The 23,604-nt window shown below is 37.8% G+C and overlaps 1 protein-coding gene across 2 annotated transcripts in view; it reads right to left on the bottom strand.

The window, feature by feature from the left end:
• The window catches only part of mctp2.L (multiple C2 domains, transmembrane 2 L homeolog), a 92,128-nt gene that overhangs the window by 48,069 nt on the left and 20,455 nt on the right, over positions 1–23,604 (bottom strand). For both annotated transcript variants that reach the window (XM_018253253.2, XM_018253252.2), the window contains 3 exons: positions 21,025–21,549; positions 16,468–16,530; positions 14,480–14,564 (listed from right to left, as the gene is read on the bottom strand). In XM_018253253.2, coding sequence (XP_018108742.1) covers positions 14,480–14,564; positions 16,468–16,530; positions 21,025–21,495 — 619 coding nt within the window. In that variant the 5' untranslated portion in view covers positions 21,496–21,549. The remainder of the gene's footprint in view (positions 1–14,479; positions 14,565–16,467; positions 16,531–21,024; positions 21,550–23,604) is intronic.

Raw genomic sequence — 23,604 nt, 5'->3', positions numbered from 1 at the left:
TGCTGGGTAATCCCCAGGCATCTTGACAGCTACATAATGTTCACACTGTTTGACGGCTGAATGGCGGCAGTTGCTTGAAAGAAAATATTAAACGTCTGGAATTTAATGGAAGAGGAGGCAGTGGTACACAAAGCATGAACGAGGAAAAGTGTCAGGTTAGCACGGAGCTAATTGTTGGGGAAAATAATTGTGAAAGAACACACAGAGCTTCTGCTTATCGGCATACTGTCTTACTGTCAGCGACTGTAACATCTTAACTAACTGGCTCGCTGCACATAATCAGATGTGTAAGCAGCGGGAGAAAACCCAACAAATACAAGTAGCAAACAGTATCTGTAAAATAAAAGAAGCACACATAGTACCCCATCAGTGGTTTAAAGGAGAAATTTATATTCTACACTCAAATTAAAAAAATGCACAGAACCTCAAATCAAACATTTATTTGTGCAAATTCACCGAAATACAAATGCATAGTCAATACAAGTGTTCATGCATTGCATACCACATGGCAGTGTCTCCCTCCCTGTCTGCATACCTCGTGTCAGCCACTCCCTTCTGACGCATTTCGCGCCATTGGGTCCAGGGTCCAAAGTTAGCGACTAAAATACCTGAGGTGCCCCTAGAAATTGGAACCCCCTCCCCAGTGATATACAGTACCCTTCCTTTCCTTGTCCTTTCAAACAAATGGAGTGCAGTGTCCAGCATACATATGAATAATTCTGCAAGGCAGACGTTCTAACCCCTGTTTTGTCCTTTGCCATAAATTTTATTTTGTAGTTCTTAGATGTTTAAAGTCTGAAAGGGTAGAGGTGCTTGTTTATACAACATATTGTATACAATTTATCTCTCTATGTGAGGGAGCAGAAAATAGAAAGCAAGAAAATCAGGTCTTCCACTTGCAACTGCAATTGTTTACTTTAAACCCGATAAGAATGACTGGCACGCCAATTCAAAAATATCATTTTCATCTTTTACTGTTAATGAATCTTTACAACTGGAAATTGCACTTCCTCCTTAAATATTTTGATATAATACACAAAAGCCATGAATATCTTGTAAATTATATCCTTATAAACGGTGAGTTCTGCCATCAGTTATAAACGGTGAGTTCTGATGTCATTTCTGTCACATGACTCACTCAAACTTGTGTATTATAATAAATAAAGTACCCCCAGTTGCAAAATATGAGGATATTAGAAGTTACCTCGGAGTTCCATGACCTGTATAAAAACACTCGGCCTTCGGCCTCGTGTTTTTATATGGTCATGAAACTCCTCGGTAACTTATAATATCCTTATATTTTACAAAAGGGGGTACTTTATTCACTATATATTGGTAAGTTGATCCCATTGTTTTTCCTATTCTAGGCACCACAGTTATAAACAATGGGTGTATTACTGTTTCCAATACCCTTCAAATATCATTCAATGGCATATGAAAGCACAGACACAATGGTTAGGTTATAAATGTCCTTTACTGTAACAATAAAACACTGGTAACCCGCCTCACTACCTACATGAAGTCAACCGACAAAATGGTTCCTATTCTCAAAAGATAGAGGAACATTTGAACTGTCTTGATGGTCACTTTGATAAGATCTAGAAATGTTCAAAATCACTAACTTTGCTTATCAAAACTTGATTTTCACTTGACATTTGTGTTTACTGGTATTTGATTTCATTTGTTATATGTTATTTCATTTATAAAGCATAAGAAAATAAAAACATTTTTTGTGGGTGGAGCACTATAAAGAGCACAAGCAGGATCACGAGAAAGATCCTAACGACTTTTGTTTTCTATGTGAAAGGCTTCTGGCATCTTTTATATACTTCAAGGTGCATTTCTTTAGCCTGCTTTACGCCCACTCACACAATTTGAGTACAAGGTAAATGTCAGTGAATCATCCCCTTTATCCTTTGCTGAAATAATGAAAACGCAATGTGTAAGGGTAGCAATGCCACCTCACCTTAGCCAAATATCAACAAACCATGGAATTTCGTATTAGAGGGTAGTGTCATGCCTCTGTAATTCTCACAGAATGATATCTAACCCAATGTTCTGCAACTTTACCCCAAGGGAGTAATCAACAGCAGCTATCTAGTAACTCCACTGCATTGGTACAGAGCGGAGAAACAAATTAAAAAGTAAATGTCTGAATGACTGCTATGGGCTGCTTTAATGGGCAAAGATGTAAATTAGGGCCTTTATATGTTAGTTTTATTCATTCCATTCTGTTAGTTGCATTATAAAATCAGCTTAGCTTCTCATCTCTTTCACTTCTACTGTTTCAATCGGCACAGCAAAGTACACTAGCGGCGCACAAAATGCAACAGTAAGGAGAGATTCAGATAAAGGCTAACTGATTCTGCTTTGTCTTGAGGGACACTGATACTGTGTGAATAAGTAAGGGAGCGGCAGCTTACACAGGCTGCAACGGGTCCCAGTACTTACCACCTGCACTTTGACAGTGCTGCACTCAGCACCTTGCTCAATATCTTTTATAATCTGCCATGAGGTGCAGAGCACAGCCAGAAGTGCTATCGGAATCTTACCAAGGGAAGTGCTCTTGTGCCCATTAGTGTTCTTGCACTTCTGCCCAGGGTCTTTGTAAATGACCCCCATTATGTTTTGTAAATTACTAGCTCAAGGCAACCACAAAGTGAAGATAAGCTAGGGTTAAATGTCCACAGTACCTCCTCATCTTATTGTCAAAGCACATGTTTTGGGCACCGAAGTATAATACAGGTATGGGGACCTTTCATCCAGAATGCTCAGGACCTGGGTGTTTTCCAACGGATCTTTCTGTAATTTTGATCTTAATGCCTTACATCCACTAGAAAATCAACGTTTAATAAACCCAATAGGATTGCTTTGCCTCCAATAAGGATTAATGATATCTTACTTTAGATCAAGTGTAAGGTACTGTTTTATTCTTACAGAGAAAAAGGAATGAATCTTTTTAAAAATTTGGATTGTTTGGATAAAATGGAGTCTATGGGAGATGAGCATTCCATAATTCAGAGCTTTCTGGATAACGGATCCCATACCTGCATACAGTGTATGTGTGTATATATGTATATGTATATATGTATATGTATATATGTATATGTGTATATATATATATATATATATATATATATATATATATATATATATATATATATATATATATATATATATATCCAATACAAAAAAAGCCTTATAAAATAAAAAATTTGAGTGTTATTTTTTCTTTCAAAGTAAACCTCCATACTTGGCTGCCCTTTTATTAGACACCAGTGGGGTAAGGCATTTTTTAGTAGCAGTATGCACAAAATGTCGCTGTCTTAAATATATTGATAATGGGTTGAGTGCAGAGGAATCTTGTATTTGTCTATATGTATTTTGTGGTCACACCCTCATTGCACCCCCGTCTAATGGTTTTAAAAAATAGTGGTGAGCACAACTTTCCCTTGTTTGTTATAGTTCTACAGGAGCAGTGACCAGCTCCATGTTGTAGCTCCCACCCTTCCCAGCTATAGTCAGGTGATCCCACTGGTGTCTAATAAAAGGGCAGCCAAGTATGGGAGTTTTACTTTGAAAGCAGCTAGTAAGTTGCAGGTAAAACTTAGTCCCTTTGTAAAATGTATAATTAAGCAATTGAATTCTTAATGAATCAGATGAAAATTAAGCATAGGACTGGCCAGATATGGGATGACTTTGACGTAGTTGGCCAGCTTAAATATATTGCAATATATGGACAAACAATCCCTGTGTTGTTTAAAGGGTAACGATACACAATGATCCTCTTTCCCCACCTCTCTATTGAAGTAACAGCCCGGTGTTGGTTGGAGCGGTCGGCGCCTCTCCTACTTGAATGCAGCAAGGATACCAGACACACGATGGCTAAATAAATATAACTTAAATGTAACAAAGTTTACAAGCGATAAAAAGATTTTTAAGTAATTTTGGACACTTTTGTATAGAAATGTTTTTTAAAAAAAATTTTTCCTCTTCTAAAATGTTTGAGATAATGTTTTTGTTTAATTATTTTGTATGGACACAATTATGCTAATTACTTACGCTATAAAGCACACTGTGTGAATTGTTCTGCATGTCTGACGAAGGGGCACGCCCCCGAAACGTTACATTTGACGCAATAAACACGCAGGGGTTATCCCCGCTTCACTAGCCATCGTGTGTCTGGTATCCTTGCTGCATTGTTTAAAGGGTAAGGCATTTTTTAGTAGCAGCATACACAAAATGTCGCTGTCTTAAATATATTGATAATGGGTTGAGTGCAGAGGACCTCTTGTAGTTGACTATATATATATATATATATATATATATATATATATATATATATATATATATACACACACACACACACATACAATGCTGAATAGTAATGCATTTAGATTCGCAAATGTTATAATCAGCCCTGTAGCATCAGCTTCTGTGACAGATAAACCGTTTTCACTTCATGGTTTCCGACAACAAAGCTTAGCTTCTCAACAGCAGCCCAGAGCGTACAGAGCATGTGTGGTGCTTCTGAGAGTCAAAATATGGACTTACAAGATCCAGGAAGACCTAGATCATTACTGCTATAGTACTGTGACCCTCATTCTTGGTACAGGCATGGGACCAGTTATCCAGAACGCTTAGGACCTGGGGGCAAATTCACTAAAGCGCGAAGTGGCTAACGCTAGCGCAAATTCGCAAGTGTGATGTAATTTTGTTACTTTGCCGATTTACTAACGGGTGCTGCCATAAATTCGCTAGTGAAGTGGACCTACTCTAGCGCTATTTCGCACCGTTACGACAGACGAAGTTGCGTTATATGGTGAAGGGACGTAACTACGCTAATTCAACTTGCGCATTTTACTGAAAGTTACCTCTTGCGCCAGACTTGCCTTCGCCACCTCAGACCAGACGAAGTGCAATAGAGTAGATAGGGCTTGCTTAAAAAAAAGTTATTTCCAAGTCCCAAAAAACGCCAGCGTCTTTTACTTTTTTAAGGGTGATAGGCTGAAAAATATCCTACTTTTTTTTGGGGCTACCCTCCTTTCCCCCTACATTTCCCAAAATATGGCACCTAAACTATACAGTGGGTACATGTGTAGGGCAAAATAACAACTCTATTTTATTTTATGAAGCTTTCCTGGGCTTGTGTAGCGTAATGTATTTGGTGCTACATATACGTCCATTGTACTTTAACTTGGCGCCGTATGCAAATTAGGCATCGTTAGTGTAACTTCGCTTTGCTTGACGAATTAACTGTAGTGCAACGTAGCTACCTTTCGCCTCCCTGAGCGCAACTTCGGATTTTAGTCGAAACTTCGCCTGGCGAAGTGCGACTAAGTGCGGTGAAGGCGTTGCTAGCGCATTTTTGGTGCTTAGTGAATTTGCCCCCTGGGGTTTTCCAGATAAGGGTTCTTTCTGTAATTTGGATCTTCATACCTAAAGTCTACTAGAAAATCATGTAAACAATAAATAAACCCAATAGGCTGGTTTTGCTTCCAATAAGGATCAAGAATAAGGTACTGTTTTAATACTACATCGAAAAAGGAAATCATTTCTAAAAATGTGGATTATTCAGAAAAAATGGAGTCTATAAGAGACAGCCTTTCCATAATTTAGAGCTTTCAGAAAACAGATTTTTTTATATATCATTTTGAAATCTGACTTGGGGCTAGACATATTGTTAATTTCCCAAGTGCCCCCAGTCAAGTGACTTGTGCTCAAATAAACTTCAGTCACTCTCAAGTTGGAATGATATCACCTCCCTTCTCCCCCCAGCAGCCCAAAGGCAGAACAATGGGAAGGTAACCAGATAACAGGTCCCTGGTAGACATAAGAACAGCACTCAACAGAAAAAACCCAAGTCCCACTGCGACCCAATTCAGTTACACTGAATAGGAGAAACAATAGCCTGTCAGAAAGCAGTTCCGTAGTGCAGCACTGGCTCTTACTGAAAGCACATAACCAGGCAAAATGACCTAAGATGGCTGCCTACACACCAATATTAAAACTAAAAAATACACTTGTTGGATTAGGAATGAAATTTTACATGGTAGAGTCAATTATTTGCAGTGTAAACTGTGTAATTTAGTAATAAAAACTACACAATAAAAATCATGACACCATTCCTTTAACATATAAAACACTGTATTTCTAGTCACATTGTATGTCACACTGTATTTTTTAGGCTGAAGGTTGAATTTTTAATTGAAAGGAAGGTGCAGGGTGCAGACAGGAGATACCCAGGTGCAGCTGGGACCTAATTGGGGCATTGGTAAATAACCCTTAGAAGGTTTTACATTTACAGTAACAAATTGGAAAAGCATCACAACCTGCCCATAGCATCTCCCCTGCAGTTTTGTGACTCAAATTCATAGCAGTAATAAAATAACTTTTCTCTTAGTTTGTGCCAGAATTCATCATGATCATCATGTTTTTATTGCAAATTGCAGAGAAATTTGTGTAGGAGTAGTGTGAGTGTATCTCAGGTTCCCCAGCTGAAGAGTTTATTAGAAAGGCCAATAATTGGCCCTTGGCGAACAGTGTGAGAGCATCATCCTCAACTCTTCCCTGTTACACTGCAGTAATGGATAAGAATTACGGCACAGCACAATGCTGAACATCAAAGTTCTCATGCAGAGATAAGCCCAATTCATTTAGTTCCACTATGAAATGAATGTCTCAGTTCTTCATCACTTCATTACCCCCTGCGGAATCCACTCTAACAGAGAGCTAAAGCAGATGGGTGGATAAGTCCATATTAATGCCCATAGTGCTTTTTTGATCTGTCGGGAAGCAAAGGGGATTCAGCGTTGCGCAAAGTATCCTTGCTGAGAATTTGCTGGAATAATAAGATAATAATTCATGCTCATTTTTAGGCATTCAATTCAAATCAATTAGAAACTGTTTCACAGAGGGTTGAAAATGACTGCCTGCATGAGTTTGCATCTTCAGATAGGAAAGTTTAAATATAAGTAAGTTGGGAGTACACCCCCCTCAGCAAGTATATCCATAAGTCCATAACAAAGCGCTGGCATTTTGGAAACTGGCACCCTATAGAAGTTTTAGCAAATTTTCAAAAAAGGGAATAGGTAGGCCTCTCTGTACATTACACCCAACTACAGTAGGAATTGCAGTATAATATGTTGTTCATGTTTGGCTCTCTGCTGAATATATTTTTCTAATCAGACAGAGAGACATAGATAAAGACAGATATTTAGGCAACAATCTTGCAGGTTATAAAGGAATGAAAGATAGATCTGGCAATGTAGAACAAAGATAATACACACATAGCCACAACCCCTTTACATCTCAGATAGCGTGTAGGGATTCAGAACTGCAGGTCCCTACTAGCGATGAGCGCATTTATTCGCCAGCCATGGACTGACGGATTTAAGGTGAAAATTTGCTGCGGAAAATTTGGCCATAAGAAAAAATGCCCATTGACTTTAATGCACTTGGAGAAAAAAGTCATTATAAGAAAAAACGCCCACTGACTTTAATGCATTAAGAACAAAAAAAGTCGCCATAAGAAAAAACGCCTATTGACTTTAATGCATTAGGAAAACAAAAGTCGCCATAAGAAAAAACGGGCAATGCATTTGGAGTGAAAAAAGTGTCACGAGTAAAAACGCCCATTGACTTCACAGAGTCTCGCGAAATGTTTTGTGACTTTTTTGGCAAAGTGAAATGGGACTGATTCGCTCATAACAAGTCCCTACATGTTCCACCAAACGAATAGGAACTGCAGGTTAACAGCAACAACACAGTTTAGAATTGAGGCCAAGGAAATGCTACTTCTGATGCCACCAGATTCAGTGCTATACAGGTTTGGGATCCGTTATCCGGAAACCCATTATCCAGAAAGTTGTCGCTCCATAGACTCCATTATAATCAAATAATTCAGATTTTAAAAAGGATTTTCTTTTTCTCGGCAATAATGAAATAGTACCATTTATTTTATCCAAACTAAGATATAATTAATTCTAATTGGAAGCAAAACCATCCTATTGGGTTTAATTAATATTTACGTGATTTTCTAGTAGACAAAGTATGAAGATCCAAATTACAGAAAGTTCCATTATCCAGAAAACCCGGTCCTGAGCATTCTGGATAACAGGTCCCATATCTGTACTGGGTAAATTAGACTGAATATAGCTACATGCTGAATATTAGCGCATTTAATTATATAGTGAATAAAGTACCCCCTCTGGTAAAATATAAGGATATTATAAGTTACCGTGGAGTTACATGACCATATAAAAACACGAGGCCGAAGGCCGAGTGTTTTTATACAGGTCATTGGACTCCGAGGTAACTTCTAATATCCTCATATTTTGCAACTGGGGTACGTTATTTATTATAATACACAAATTTCATTGAGTCATGTGACAGAAATGACATCAGAACTCACCGTTTATAACTGATGACATCAGAACTCACCGTTTATAAGGATATAATTTACAAGATATTCATGGCTTTTGTGTATTATACTGCTCTAAAAGAATAAAGTACTCACTAGTAAGGGCTTAGAGTTCTATCAGCCCAAAAATAATCAATCTTAATACAAAATGACCAGGAAACAGGATCCTTGCTGAAGGGTTCACTCCATTACAGTTACGGGCCTACTATTTATATGTAAAGTTCTGTAAAATCTATGTCAAACTCAACGCTTACTAAAAAAGGGACATTAAAAAAAAAATCTGAAAAAGAAAACCTGGTTCCAGTAAATTAGAAACAGCCATACAGAAGGTTGAAGAACAGTCAGCTCGATTAATGTATGATGGAGAGTTAATGTATGATATGGAAGTGACTCCCATATAATGTGCCCATGAACAGTGTTGATAGGAGATTATTGTTAAAAAACAATAAATCCCCTTGTTTTCAATGGGTGGGAACCCTTTATGTAGAGAGGAAATAAGCCTTATTGATCTATCTGCTGCAAATGTATTTAACTAAAAATGTCACCAAACCATTGCAGCATGAATTGTGCAGCAGTGACCAAAGGACAGAGGATTTCAGACTCGCCATGGCCTGATCAATGTCGCAAGTGTTATGACAAGCAGATATGTGTAAGCTGCCTTAGTAGGTGTGATCATTATTATAGTGGCACCCACAGACACTCAGCACTCTAGGCTCCTCTTTTAAGGTTAAAAATGTCTAAATTGCTTTCTTAGCAGTGCTGTCTTTCAGCTCAGTATCACTTGCACTTATTCTGGATAGAACCTGCTCCAAAGACAATTAAATATAAAAAGTGCCATATGGTATCAGTGTGCTGATGGGAATACAATGTGGCACCCTGGGTCATCCACATTTCCAGGCACCGAGCTTAAAGTGATACCAGCTTGTTTCTATGAAAAATGATTGGAACATACCAGCATTACTTGGAGAGAAAAAAAGCCACAATCTTCTTTTTGTTAAAAAAAGAAACCCATAAAGGTTGTAGTGCTGTTATGTTGGTTCTCCAACCTATAAAAAGATTGCACTATTTCCAGACAAAAGGAAGCACAGTTGACCCTGCAGCTCTCTCCCCTGACCTTATATAGTCGGAATGGGGTGCTTTAACTGGGGCCCTTCTTTCCATGAAATGTTCCTATCATATGAGCACAATGGCATTACATTAATGAGAAGACAATAACTTCTTAAAGGAAAATGAAACCCCTCAAACAATGTAGGTCTCTATAAAAAGATATTGCATAAAACAGCTCATATGTAAAACCCTGCTTCATGTAAATAAACCATTTTCATAATAATATACTTTTCTAGTAGTATGTGCCATTGGGTAATCATAAATAGAAAACTGCCATTTTAAAAAATAAGGGCCGCCCCCTGGGATCATATGATTCACGGTGCAGATAAACAGTCCATACATGTTAGGTCACATGAGCATTAACAAACTGAGTTCTGTTCTGTCTACAACCATAAGTGCTAGGGTACATGGATTGGGTTCTAAAAGGGCGAAGTGGCTAACGCTGGCGAAAATCAGCACTTCGCCGATTTACTAACGGGCGCTGGCGTAATTATGCTAGCGAAGGAGATAGACTCTAGCGTAACTTTCTAAGTCTCAAAAAACGATGGCGTCTTTTCCTTTTTACAGGGTGATAGACTGAAAAAGATTGTACTTTTTTTTGGGGTACCCTCCTTCCCCCCTACATTTCCTTACATATGGCACATGAACTATACTGTGGGCTCATGTTTAGGGCAATATAACAACTCTATTTTATTTTATTAAGGTTCCCTGGGCTTGTGTAGTGTAATGTATTTGCTCACATATAAGTCCATTGAAATTTAACTTCCCGCCGTATGCAAATTATCCAACGCTAGCGCAACTTCACTATGCCTGCCGTAGTAACCCTAGAGAAACTTCACAAGCGTCCGGCGCCGGCGACTAAACTTTGCAACTTAGTGAATTAGCGTTGTCTGTGTGAAGTTGCACCTGGCGTAGGCGGCAAAGCCGTCGCTGGCAATTTTTTTCGCCCGTTATTGAATTTCCCCCATAGTCTTTAGCCTTAAAGGGCAAGTCAAACCCAAAATAAAAATGTGCATAATAAAAGAAAACCATAATTCTAAGCAACTTTCCTATATACATTTAATAGAAATTGTCAGTGTTTTATAAGTTATTTGCAAAAACAACTGATGTTGAAAAGCAGCATCTTTGCTTAATTCCTGTTTTTTATTTGTTAAAGGAAAACTATACCCCCAAAATGAATACTTAAGCAACATGACTCTATCTGTGCTGCCTCAGAGATCAACTGACCAGAAATACTACAATACTAACTGTAACAGGAAGAAGTGAGGAAGCAAAAGGCAGAACTCTGTCTGTTAATTGGCTCATGTGACCTTACATGTGGTTTGTATGTGTGCATAGTGAATCGTACGATCTCAGGGGGCGGCCCTTATTTTTTAAAATGGCAATTTTCTATTTATGATTACCCAATGGCACATACTACTAAAAAAGTATATTATTATGATAATGGTTCATTTACATGAAGCAGGGTTTTTACACATGAGCTGTTTTACTCAGTATCTTTGAATATAGACATACATTGTTTGGGGGGGTATAGTTTTCCTTTAAACAATGTTGCAAAATCTTAGTTCCCCAGGTCTGTTAATCAGCAGCCTTTTCTTACATTGTATCAACAGTCTTAAGACATCAGGGCAGAGAATTTTTCATTGAATAGTCAGGGACAGACAAACACTGCTTTCAATAGCAATACATATACAAATAACTTAAAAACCATAGAACATGTATAATAAATGTACACTGCAAAGTTGCTTATGTTTTCTTTTATTAGGCAAAAAAAATGTTTTTTGGGTTGACATTTCCTTTAAGGGTTTGTCAATACACTTTTGAAAATGTCAACTCATCAGGCCACCGCCTAAAGGACTAAGTAAAATAATCTTGGATATGAAAATATGCTTATATACTTTTGTGAAAGATTTGTGAACAGGAGACTTAAGTATAATAAATGCTGTGAACTTTATATTTGAATCCCTTTATGCAGCCAAGAGCTGAATGCAAACAGTTTCTTTCCAAAACTGTGTTTGCATTTGCATTACTGGAAAGTATTTTATGAGGTTCCCGTTTTTTTAATGATTTCCTCCTCTCCTCTCCGATCATTAATGGGAAAATAAAATTTCATAACACAACTGAAAAACTAGTATGGAGGAACACATAGTAAGTAACGAGTAGACTTCTCAAAAACAAAGCGTCCAAACTCCTTTTGTATTGCACTCTTGACAATGGATTTACATAATGGTAGGTATTGCTCCAGGCTCTTGTATTAGAGTCCTGTAGAAGGTTTGGTACCTGGGGTTTAATGGCAAAAAAAAAAAATATATATATTTTTTTTTTTTTTTTTTTTTCTGTTTTTAGGTAGGGTGCAGCTTGGCAATGGGTGTAGGTCTCAAATAAGCAAGTTTAACTCCCTTTTCTCATTTTTTCCCCAACTCCCTCACCTTCTGATAATTCCACTTCCTATTAGTCATAGCATCACTGATGAGGGTAAATCAGCCACGGGTTGGATCAGGTCCAAGTGGGTAAAAATGCAGGTTCAGATTTCAGAAATTAGACCCGTGCAAAATTCTGTGTTCAGTCTGTAGGGATTTACTTTTATATTAAACAGCTTTAATTCACAGGAAATGTGCTTTGACAGGTGTGAATGTATGTGCCTACAGCTAAATATTTTGGGCTCATTTATCAAGACTGGACAATCGTATATCTTGGCAGTAACCCGCCAGTGTTATCATTATAAAGCTGCAGCAAAATGTAATTAATTACTGTTGGTTACTGTTCTGGTGCAAATTTGCCCAGTCTTGGTAAATGAGTCCATATGATAACATTAATATCTAGCTATATACACAATTATTTCCTCCTTTCAAGAGATTTCTTCTAGATTTAAGTTGTTTCATATAAAGAAAAAGCCCTAAAGAACACAAGCTGCATGAGTTCGGTTTCTGAAACCTAAATCTGGATGCCACACCTAGAAATGCAACTGTTGTCTTTTGGTTTTTTTTTTTTTAATCCACTTGCACCCACATCCTGATCCAATAATGAAGCTGAATTTGATTTCTCCGCTTCTATTGAGTTTTAAAGAAAGGTACAGGTATGAAAGCGATTACCCAGAATGCTTGGGACCCGGGCTTTTCCAGTTAAGGTATCTTTCCATAATTTGGCTCTCCATACCTTAAGTCTACTAAAACATAATTTAAACATTAATTAAGCACAATCGGATTGTGCTGCTTCCAATAAGGATTAATAATATCTTAGTTGGGATCAAATACAAGGTAATGTTTTATTATTAATCATTAATAAAAATTTGAATTAGATGATTAAAATGGAGTGTATGGGAGATAGGCTTCCTGTAATTCGGAGCTTCCTGTATAATGGGTTTCCAGATAACGGATCCCTTACCTTTACACAGATAAGCACATCACATGAATGGGACAGCAACCCTTTACCCTTGTATATGAGTGCCCTGTGATATCACTGAATGATTCTACAAGAATATCCTTTATAAATAACAGGGTAAGTACTGGGTATATTACACTGGGTGGGAAGTGTATCAGTACCCCCAATCTTTTCGAGTTATAAAAGGCAATGTATTCTATTCGTTTAGCAATGCCAATTGCACTTATTAATAACAAGTTTATGTCTGTAGGGAGTATACAGGTAATCATGAGAGAAGAGGCAAGGCTGCGCACCTTTTTAACTAAATCCAAGGATGTTTTTTAATTGAGGATCCTGTTTGTGTGTGCAACAGGATAAGAATAGGTTGGTAATTGATGGAAAAAAAGATTAGAAGGATAACAGTGGGGGGGATGGAAAAGGGATAATTTCAAAGAATGGGATAGTGCACTAAAACATGCACACACATTGATTTTTTAGCATCTGTCTTATGCTTTTAAAAAGTAAATATGGTTGTTGCAAAGACACCAGCCTCCACAAGATGGAGACATTTCACATCATTCAAAGTCTCTTGATCAAAAATACAGCATTGTCCAATGTCTAACTGTGGGCCAGGTAATTTAGCACATACAGACCAGACAAAAATGAAAGAATGAAGCTGTTGGCGGCACCAGCGCCTCCTTTTATGCATGATATCAACCAAAAATAAACATACTGGTTTGTCACTGATAGGATTGTTCTTTAGAAACAGCATACGACTAAGCAGTAACTGTTGATGCTGATTTAAATGGCCAAAAAGACAGGATTAATGAGCAGCATGTCTTGTTCTTTTTTTCCTATCACCTCCAAAGAGCACCTATTATTATATTATTATTATTCCCGTTATCATTTTTAGAATGGGTCATTCCATAACACAATAAAAGCAGAAAAATAACTTCTGTACTTGTCTACATTTACATAAATTTACATATTTATCCATTTTTGTTCTCTGCACTCCTGAAACAATATCGCAGAAGTCAGTTCACCGTCAGGTCTGGCTTCTGCTGGACTGTTTAGTCAGAACCAACTGTGCAGTAAAAAAAGATATAAGTAGACAGGTCATGCTTTCAATAGCAATTGCGTTTACAAATAACATCAAAACCATTGCAACTTTTGAATTAATTTAAATTGGAAAATTGTTAAGAATTTCATCTTAAAAGGTTTGGGGAAGGAAATGATAGTTTATGAAAAACACATCAAATAAAAGTATAATTTTCAATTGTCCCTTCTGGTTCATACATTGAAGAGTGTGTGCCAGAATGCAAAGTCCTTTGTGTTCCAGCCATATCCCCATAGGTTGAGGTTAGTGGCAGCCAGCTCAGTGCCCTCCGGCTGTTTAACTTAACGTTATGTTCTTGGCTTTGCACCCAGAAAATCCAACAGGTGCAGATACATTCTGAATACTTTAAATGCCAGAGGGATAAAGAACATATTGTAAACTTATGCTCAGAAAATGAATGCTGTATATTAAGGGCCAATAAAACAATTTCTTCGGAAAACAAAAGGCAAAAGCAGAGAGTCTTGTGATGTTACCTGAGCGATCTCTGATTACTAGATTCCGTCCCTCTTTCAAGTGGATGGTCAAGAGATAAGACAGGCAATCATAGTTTTCAAGACCCTGCATTGAAGTTGAAATGACCAGTCAATTAATCAGATTACATGGTTTTGTGCATAACAAAGCAATATGGAAGCTCTGTCTCTTCTTCTTTACCAGGAAATCAAAAGGATGGACAATAAAACCCGAATTCTGCCGGAATTTAATCACCCACAAAAACAAACCCAACATTCAGCATTCATATCCAGAATAACTTTAAGGGGCAGATTTACTAAGCTCGAGTGAATTTTTGAAGTTAAAAAAGTTCGAATTTCAAAGTAATTTTTTGGGTACTTTGACCATCGAATAGGGTACTACGACTTCGAATTTAGTTACACTTCGATTCAAAGTAAAAATCGTTTGAATATTCGACCATTCGATAATCAAAATACTGTCTCTTTAAAAAAAACTTCGACTTCATACTTCGCCAAATTTAAGCTATCGAAGTGCCTATGGGGACCTTCCACAGCACTTTTCTAAGTTTTTTTTGATCGAATAGAAATCCTTCGATCGATCGCTAAAAATCGTTCGATTCGAACTAATAATTCGTTCGATCGTACGATTTCTATTCGATTGTTCGATAATTCAAATATGTTAAAAATCCTTCGACTTCAATATTCGAAGTCGAAGGATTTCAATTCGAGGGTCAAATTTCGAAGTTTTTTTAACTTCGAAATTCGACCCTTAGTAAATCTGCCCCTAAGTATCAAAAGTGATATAGTTTCTTAGCCATTTTATTGTGGATTTGAATTGCACAAATAAGACAAATAATTTAAAAAAAAATCAATGATGACCAATTGAAGTTGCTTAGAATGGTCCATTCTATAACATACTAAAAGTTAGTGGAAAGGCGAACCACCCCTTTAAGCTGTCGATTGGGTAGGCAGTTAGTTTGGCTTGTGTAGAAACGATTCACATGATGCCAAGGCATTGCCCTTCATTCATAGCTTAAAACTGCCACCACCCAGATAAGGCCGCCACTGGGAATTACAATGCCTCATACAACTAACTTATCAGGACTTTCCCTCTTAAGGGGGACCCAATTATAAATCCATGGTTCACCTAGAGAGAGGGCTCTGCCAACAAGAAGAATGGAGCGACAATGGGTAAAAAAAAAACCCAAGATGAATCATGCCCATTATACTAAAACTCAGCCCACTCTCCCACAAGTCTTGCCCCCGTCACAACCTGCAAATTACACTTTAAAGTCTCTTAGAACTCAAACGGGGGAATGTAATAAAAATCGATAACGGAAAAACTAATCGCAATGCGAAAAGTTATGCCTTTGCGCGAACAAATTTTGCTTTGTGCGAATTTAATATAGCTTTTGCGAGCCCGGCAACTGTTTAGCGACCACTTCTGACAGTGAAAGATCGTTTGCGAATTTTATCGTTTGCGCCAATGCGCAGTCAATGTAATAAAACTTCTTCCTGAAAAAGTCGTTATGTTTGCTCCAAAAGATTACGACACCTTCAAGCACTTCATATGAGTGCACAATTAAAATTCGTAATGCAATAACAGTTTAAAGAACAATATTAAATTGCGAGATGTGGATTTTTACTCTTATTGGTGCGAATTGTTTTGCTCTTTGCGACTTTTATTACATCCCCCTGTAAGTCCAATAAAGCTGGCCATAGACGCAAAGATCTGATCGTACGAATCTTCAGAGGGAAACTACCACTAGCTTTGATCGGACATAACTTTCGTACGATTGCTGTCAGGGGCAGAACATCGGCTGATCTGTTCTTTTCGGAATGGTTAGTGGCAGGTCGGGAGGTCTTTGCATCTGAGGCCAGGTTGATGCTTATGTTTATAGTAAGAATTCTAAGCCAGCCAACTGAAATGTTGGCCCTTGTGACCCTTTAAAGTCAGTCTCTTGGATGTTCAGGCATCACATTGAGATGTGTACATGAATAACTGTACTTACACTTAGCTCGGCAGAAAGCTGGGATGCCAGTGATGAATTCAGATCAATACTCCCTGAACGTTCCTGCAAGAAAAAGGTAACATTAGAGGGATTAAATTTAAGGACATTAAACAAGCATTCCTAAAATCATTGACTATCACGGAAATGAAAATTTAATATAAGTTTCATCACACTGAAATAAGAAATGTTCTAAATGCAATAAATTAAATATTCTGTACCTTTTCTGAAATATTTAAGTTTATCTTCACTATCCTCCTCTCAGCATCTGTTTCTCTTCATTCTCACTTCATGCAGGAGTTAGGTATCAGATATTCATTGATGGTTAAATTCAATATATCTTATACCCTTTCCTAGCATATGTATTATAGCTCACTCAAATAACAGATTCCAATATAATCAAAATCGAATAAAATAACTGCCTTTGGCACAAATCCTGCACGTAGAGAGACAGGATTTCCGGTAATTTTAACAGAGTGAGCTCTAATGCATCTTCTAGGCAAAAGTAGCCTTGAAGTAAAAGATATATTGCATTTAACTGTTATTCAAAATCACTCTCAATTCCTGCATGAAGAGAGGCGGGGGAAGAGTGAAGATTAACTTGAATCTTTCAGAAACGGTTCAGAATTTGTAATTGATTATTTCAGTATGATGAAGCTTATATTAAATTTACTTTTTGTGATAGTTACCCTTTAAGAATAGCCCAAAGTCTTGAACTTCTACTCCACTTGGCTAGGAATTACCACACAATGGTCACTTGTTCATTACAAGTATAACCCAGGGCCACAACTGTTAAACCCTTTGTACTGATATTCTTTCCCCACAGAGTAAAAAAAAAAAGTTAATTCACAGGCCAAAGAGCACCTATTATTATATTATTATTATACCCGTTATCATTTTTAGAATGGGTCATTCCATAAAACAATAAAAGCAGAAAAATAACTTCTGTGCTTGTCTACATTTACATCATTTACATGTTTATCCATTTTTGTTCTCTGCACTCCTGAACAATATCGCAGAAGTCAGTTCACCGTCAGGTCTGGCTTCTGCTGGACTGTTTAGTCAGAACCAGCTGTGCAGTAAAAAAAGATATAAGTAGACAGGTCATGCTTTCAATAGCAATTGAACTGTTAAACCCTTTGTACTGATATTCTTTCCCCACAGAGTAAACCGTAAAAAGTCCCAGACTGCACGAATATCCAACAAGATTAATACACAATTCCCAGCATCCTTCACATAACAATTGTCATTTAACAGCAAACAGCAGGGATCTTTCCATTCAGTGCTGAAAGATACAGTACCTGGGAAATCTTTGAATTCTTCATTAACTGGCATGTGTTCACACAAATAGATGATCTGCTATATTTATTCTGCATGAGAATCTCCTGGCATAATGTAACAAATGCTGAGACAGCTTGGCAGTGGGCACTGAAGCCATATTCAACAAGCTGCTCACTCTCTGCAGAGATTCCAGAACTGTATTCATCATTGCCCATCATGCACAAATGCAATTACACATGGCAGCATATTACTATTATGCATTATTTCTAACCAGATTGCTGAAATTACAAACTGGAGAGCTGCTGAATAAAAAGCTAAATAACTCAAAAACCAGAAACAATAAAAAATGAAAACCAATTGCAAATTTCCTCAGAATATCTGTCTCTGCATCATACTAAAAGTTAATTTACAGGCGAACAAGCCCTTTAACCCAAAAGTTTTATGTTTTTTGGGGAAGGAGTCTGAAACAGGTATAAAACATGAAGAGAAAGGCATCTTCTGTTTATACTTACCATTTAATCCTCAAACTGGCCAAGAGCAACTCACCATTAGTATTACCGTCTCCCATTAATTTCACCAGGGATGGGGGAGTAGTTCATACAAGATTCTTTCTTTTTATATAGGGTGAACCCTATTCCTTTTACAAGCCTTTCATAAATAAATACTCATCCCTAATTTAACTATTTTAGTTTTGTTGTGAAGATATCAAGTTGCTTAGAAGATGGAATTTAAAGCAGTAAAGGCCCAGGCTGCACATTATATATCATGGCCATACACAGGCTGAAAAAAGCTGTCTGCTTGTTAGTATAGTATTAGTATAAATACTGGTGTATATACAGTTTATATATGTGAGTGTATAGATAGGTTGGTATGAGTGTGTGCATTAATGTGCACTGAGGTTCATTTGGAGGGGTTGAACTTAGGAACTTGGCTAAATTATCTATGTAACTACCGGTATGTATGGTTTGCTCAGCAGCTTATCGACCCTTGTATGAGGCCTTTCCAATTGATAGCTGGGTAAAAAACAGTCGGATATCTATAGATCTATATATAGTGGAGGTTAGAAAAGCCCATTGGACTACAACTGCCATGGATTCCTTATCTGGAATACCCCAGGTTCCAAGCATTCCAGATAAGACAAGATCCTATACCTCCACAAGTAAAGTAAAACTGCAATAGGCTGACCCCAGAATTGTGCCTGACATTCACAGGTGCAACTTTCTGCACTCGCTAAGAAGAGAAAAAGTGAGCCACTAACAAGACCAATCACTGGCATACAACTTCCTTGGATGTCATTTAATTTTCACGGGGTGCAAGGCTCTCCAGAACATGCTCAGAGCAGGCATTGAGCACAGAGTTACCTTAAGCTGTTCTCTGTGAATTGCACCCAATTGAAGCAACTGGTACCAGAGTGTAAAGCTCAGCTGGCATACTCCAGCATAAGAGCTACGTATGTTTTCTACACTTAGCACTTGTGTCTGAAATTAAAAGAGCCCTTCAACTACAGAGGACATGCCTTAATACTTAAAGTTCTAGACAGCAAAACACCCAGAGAATGACTGCACAAGACAATACAGAATAATTAAATTCACTTTGGCATTCTCAAGCATCCAGGCTCGCCCTGCCTCCAGATGTTCAGATGAAATAAATTAGGCAAGTCTGTTCAGAAATGCAATACATTCAGTCAAACCCAACAATCCCGAGGCATGTGATTTCAGACAATGCACATCCTGCTAGATGTTATTTCTTAACCAAAACTTCCTGGTCTGCTGGACTCACCCACAGAAATATATTTTCTCATCAAATTGCTTTTGAGCCATGCACGTCTATGTGAGGGGAACAGCAAGCTCTGGTTTCCTAATCTGGGTGTTTACAGAAAGCATTTTGTCTTTGGAGGGACGACAGATTATAATTGTTTCAGAGGCCAGCCAGCACCATGTCTTCATTATAGGATAAGAACTATTTGTGCCCAGCTTGATTGCTCCATACCCTTTACATTGTCACACAGCAAAGCTCTCACTAACATAGTCTACATGTCTGAGGCAGCCAATGGCAGCCTTTGTCTAAACAGACTACAAATCCCTTCCTCTGTATATAAACCACTAGATTAAAGGAACAGTACCATCAAAAAAAGTGTTTTAAAGTAACAAAAATATAATTCAGTGTTGCCCTGCATTGGTAAAACTGCTGTGTTTGCTTCAGAAACAACTATTGTTTATATAAATAAGCTGCTGTGTAGCAATGGGGCAGCCATTCAAATGAGAAAAGACTCAGGTTACACAGCAGATAGCAGATAAGCTCTATAGAACATAATGGTGTTATCTGTTCTGCACTATTTAACCTGTGCCATATGTGAATGTGGAGAAGGAATCCAGCATGGTCATGCATTGTCGATCCCTATTGGTCAGTAGGTAGGTCTATGGGAGTCACTGATGACATGCATTCAAATGTGTCTGCCCAAGGTGGGTGGAAAGTAGCTCAGTAGGATTTTTGTGAAGTCACGAAAGAATTGATTGCTAGTTAGAGCGCATTTCCAGAGAGCAGACAGGAATTACTCATACCTCATAGGGATGCCTTTACATTAGGATGAAGTTTTTATTAAGCTTTCTATGCCTATATGATTAAAACTGCTAACATAGCTCTGCAATTTGGTAGTTTGGCGTTAAAAGACACATTTATCATTTGTTAGAATGCTTAAGTTCCGAAATGTTTTTCTGGGGTCACCATACTTTTAAGAGCTTTTACCACATATAAAACAGATATGATTTTTTTTTTCCACAATTTTTTTGGAGTCACTATTTATCACGTAATTTTGGAGTAAAGATATATTTACCCATTTTAAATTAAAGGAAAAATAATGAAAACATAATGTACTGTCATGCTGCACTGGTAAAACTGGTGTGTTTGCTTCAGAAACTCTAAAATAGTTTATATCAGGAGTGCCCATACTTATACATATAGCCATGGGGGCAGCCATTCAAAGTTAGCAAAAAGAGAAAAGGCACAGGATACACAGCAAATAACAGAAAATCTCTGTAGTATAGAATGGGATTCTTTAGAACTTTTCGGTTATCTGCTGTGTATCCTGTGCATGAATGGCTGCCCCATAGCTCCCCAGCAGCTTGTTTATTTAAACTATAGTTGTGTTTCTGAAGCAAACACACCAGTTTTACAGAAGATTGTAAAGAGAGAGGCTAGGCAAAAAATGATGTGCAGACTGGACTAAGTGGTATCAGATGTTTGATTTAGAGCCCATACACGTTAAACTGTGTAACAAACCTCAGGCTTCTGATCAGATGTGTCATCGCCTAAGCATTCCTTCTGCAGCAAGTCTAATATATTATCCTCACAAGTGTCCTCCTTGGGTCCCGATTGCGAACAGTCCAGACCATCATACTCGGTCACTATGATTTCCATATGTACACTATCCTCTTGAACCCAAGTGCTGGTTTCTTTGGACTGTTTAACATATTCCCTTTGTCTGCTGTGAAAGAGCATCGGAGATGAATGCCGGTTGGAGACTGAGCAGGCAGACACCTGAGTTTCTATGTAATCGTTCTCTTCTTGAGTCGTACATCCAACCTCCTTCATATTAGGCACTGACAAACTCATCCGTTGACCCAGTTTGCGCCTTTTGCTGATATCTACTTTGAGTGAACTTTTCTTGCTTTTCCTTATGGACAAGTTCTGAATTAAGGGACGGGTCTTTTCTTTTAGGGAATCCCAAACAGAATGTTTATCCACTTCCATGGCTGGAGAAATGTAATGACCTCACTTCTTTCCCCCGAGCAATTAAATTTTCACCTATAGCAAAGAAAATAAAAAATGTTTAACACCAAAAGGGAACAAAAGGGACAGCTAACCCCAACCCCAGCTATTTCCTAAAGACCAAATTCTCCTAAACCTTTTTTTTTTAAATCTAATACCTGTAGTCTGAAATAAACTAATACAAAAACGGAAATAAGAAAGTAAACTATAATTTAATTAATAACAATATTACTAGATATTCTTGCTTCTATTCCCTTTCTTGATGGTTAAGGATATTAGGAGAATCAGGAGAGCTGCACATTGTAAATTCTAAAATCTAATTCTAATTAAAAAAAAAAAAAGATAACCAACTGTATAAATAGGATTTTGAATAATTTTTTTGGGTGACAGGTCCCCTTTAAGGTGCCCATATACAGGTATAAGAGCACCGGAGGGGAAGAGAGCAGGAGGGGAGGGGAGAGAGCACCAGAGGGGAGGGCAGAGGAAAACAGCCAACATGGGGTAGGCAGAAGACGGGTACCTTCCCAGCACCCCCCTTTCATAGCGCCTGAGGCAGCTGCCTCTTCTGCCTACCCCTAGCTCTGGCCCTGACTGACCTCATTTAAAAACAAATGCTCTGTAGGGCTACAAATGTATTGCTATTGCAACTTTTTATTACTCATCTTTCTATTTAGGCCCTCTTCTATTCATATCCCAGTCTCTTATCCAAATCAATGCATTGTTGCTATAGTAATTTGGACCCTAGCAACCAGTTTGCAGAAATTGTTGAAATTTGACAGGATGGTTTGTATACAGAATGCATGCTCAGTTAATTAAGATAAACACAGAACACTATCCATCTCTAAGGGCATTAAAGCAAATCAAGACATAAAAGACTGTGGATCTCTTTGAGACTTTTTAGTTGCCCTCAGGAAGTGCAGTGGTGACAGATTGGTGGAAGGAAGCTTAGGCTTTGTTATGGGGGGGGGAGTTTGTAAGTGTGTACACACACACAGGGATTATTTATCAAGTTTTTGAGGTTTTTTCTACCTCGAATAAACTCACAACTCGAATGTTTGCTTATTTATGAAAAACCTGAATGTAAAAAACTCAAATATCTAGAACTTATCGAGTTTATAGGCTAAAAACGTTGATTACCTCAAATTGATCGAGTTTTCGAGCGCAAACCACTAAAAACCCGAAAATTGTGAAGGTAAAAAATGCTGCCATTGACTTCTACATGACCTTGACTAGTGATGGGCGAATTTATTCACCAGGCACGAATTCGCGGCAAATTTGCGCGCCAGCGACTAATTTCGCGAAACAGGCGCGAAAATTCGCTGCAAAAATTCGCCGGAGTCAAAAAAAAAAAATTTTTCGCCAGCGCCGGAAAAAACAGACGCCGACGTCAAAAACGGGCGCTGGCGTCAAAAAAACCGGCGCCGGTGTCAAAAACGGGCACTGGGGTCAAAAACGAGACTTATAGTACAGGTATGGCATCAAACCCATTATCCAGGAAGATCAGAATTACTGGAAGGCCATCTCCAATAGACTCCATTATAATCAAATAACTCCAATTTATAAAATGCATTACCTTTTTTCTCTGTAATAATAAAACAGTACCTTGTACTTGATCCCAACTAAGATATAAGTAATTCATATTGGAAATAAAACAACCCTATTGGGTGTATTTAATGTTTCACTGGTTTTTTCGTAGACTTAAGTTAAGGAGATCCAAATTACAAAAAGATCTCTTATACGGAATGATATTCTGAGACAGTTTGCAATTGGTTTTCATTTGTGGCTTTTGAGTTATTTAGCAGCTCCCCAGTTTATAACTTCAGCAGTGTGGTTGCTAGGGTACAAATTAACATTGCAACCATGCATTGATTTTAATAAGAGACAGCAATATAAATGGGAGAGGCCTAAATAAAAAGATGAGTAATAAAAAGTAGCAATAACAATACACTCGTAGCCTTACAGAGAATTTGGGGTCAGTAACCCCCTTTTAAAAGCTGAAAAGAATGAGAAAAAGAAGGCAAATCAAAAAAATATTGAAAAATATAGATAATGAAAACCAATTGAAAAGTTGCTTAGAATTAGCCATTCTAT

Source organism: Xenopus laevis, chromosome 3L (assembly GCF_017654675.1).
Source record: "Xenopus laevis strain J_2021 chromosome 3L, Xenopus_laevis_v10.1, whole genome shotgun sequence".
Taxonomy (NCBI): domain Eukaryota; kingdom Metazoa; phylum Chordata; class Amphibia; order Anura; family Pipidae; genus Xenopus; species Xenopus laevis.
This window is presented reverse-complemented; position numbering and strand designations above follow the sequence as displayed.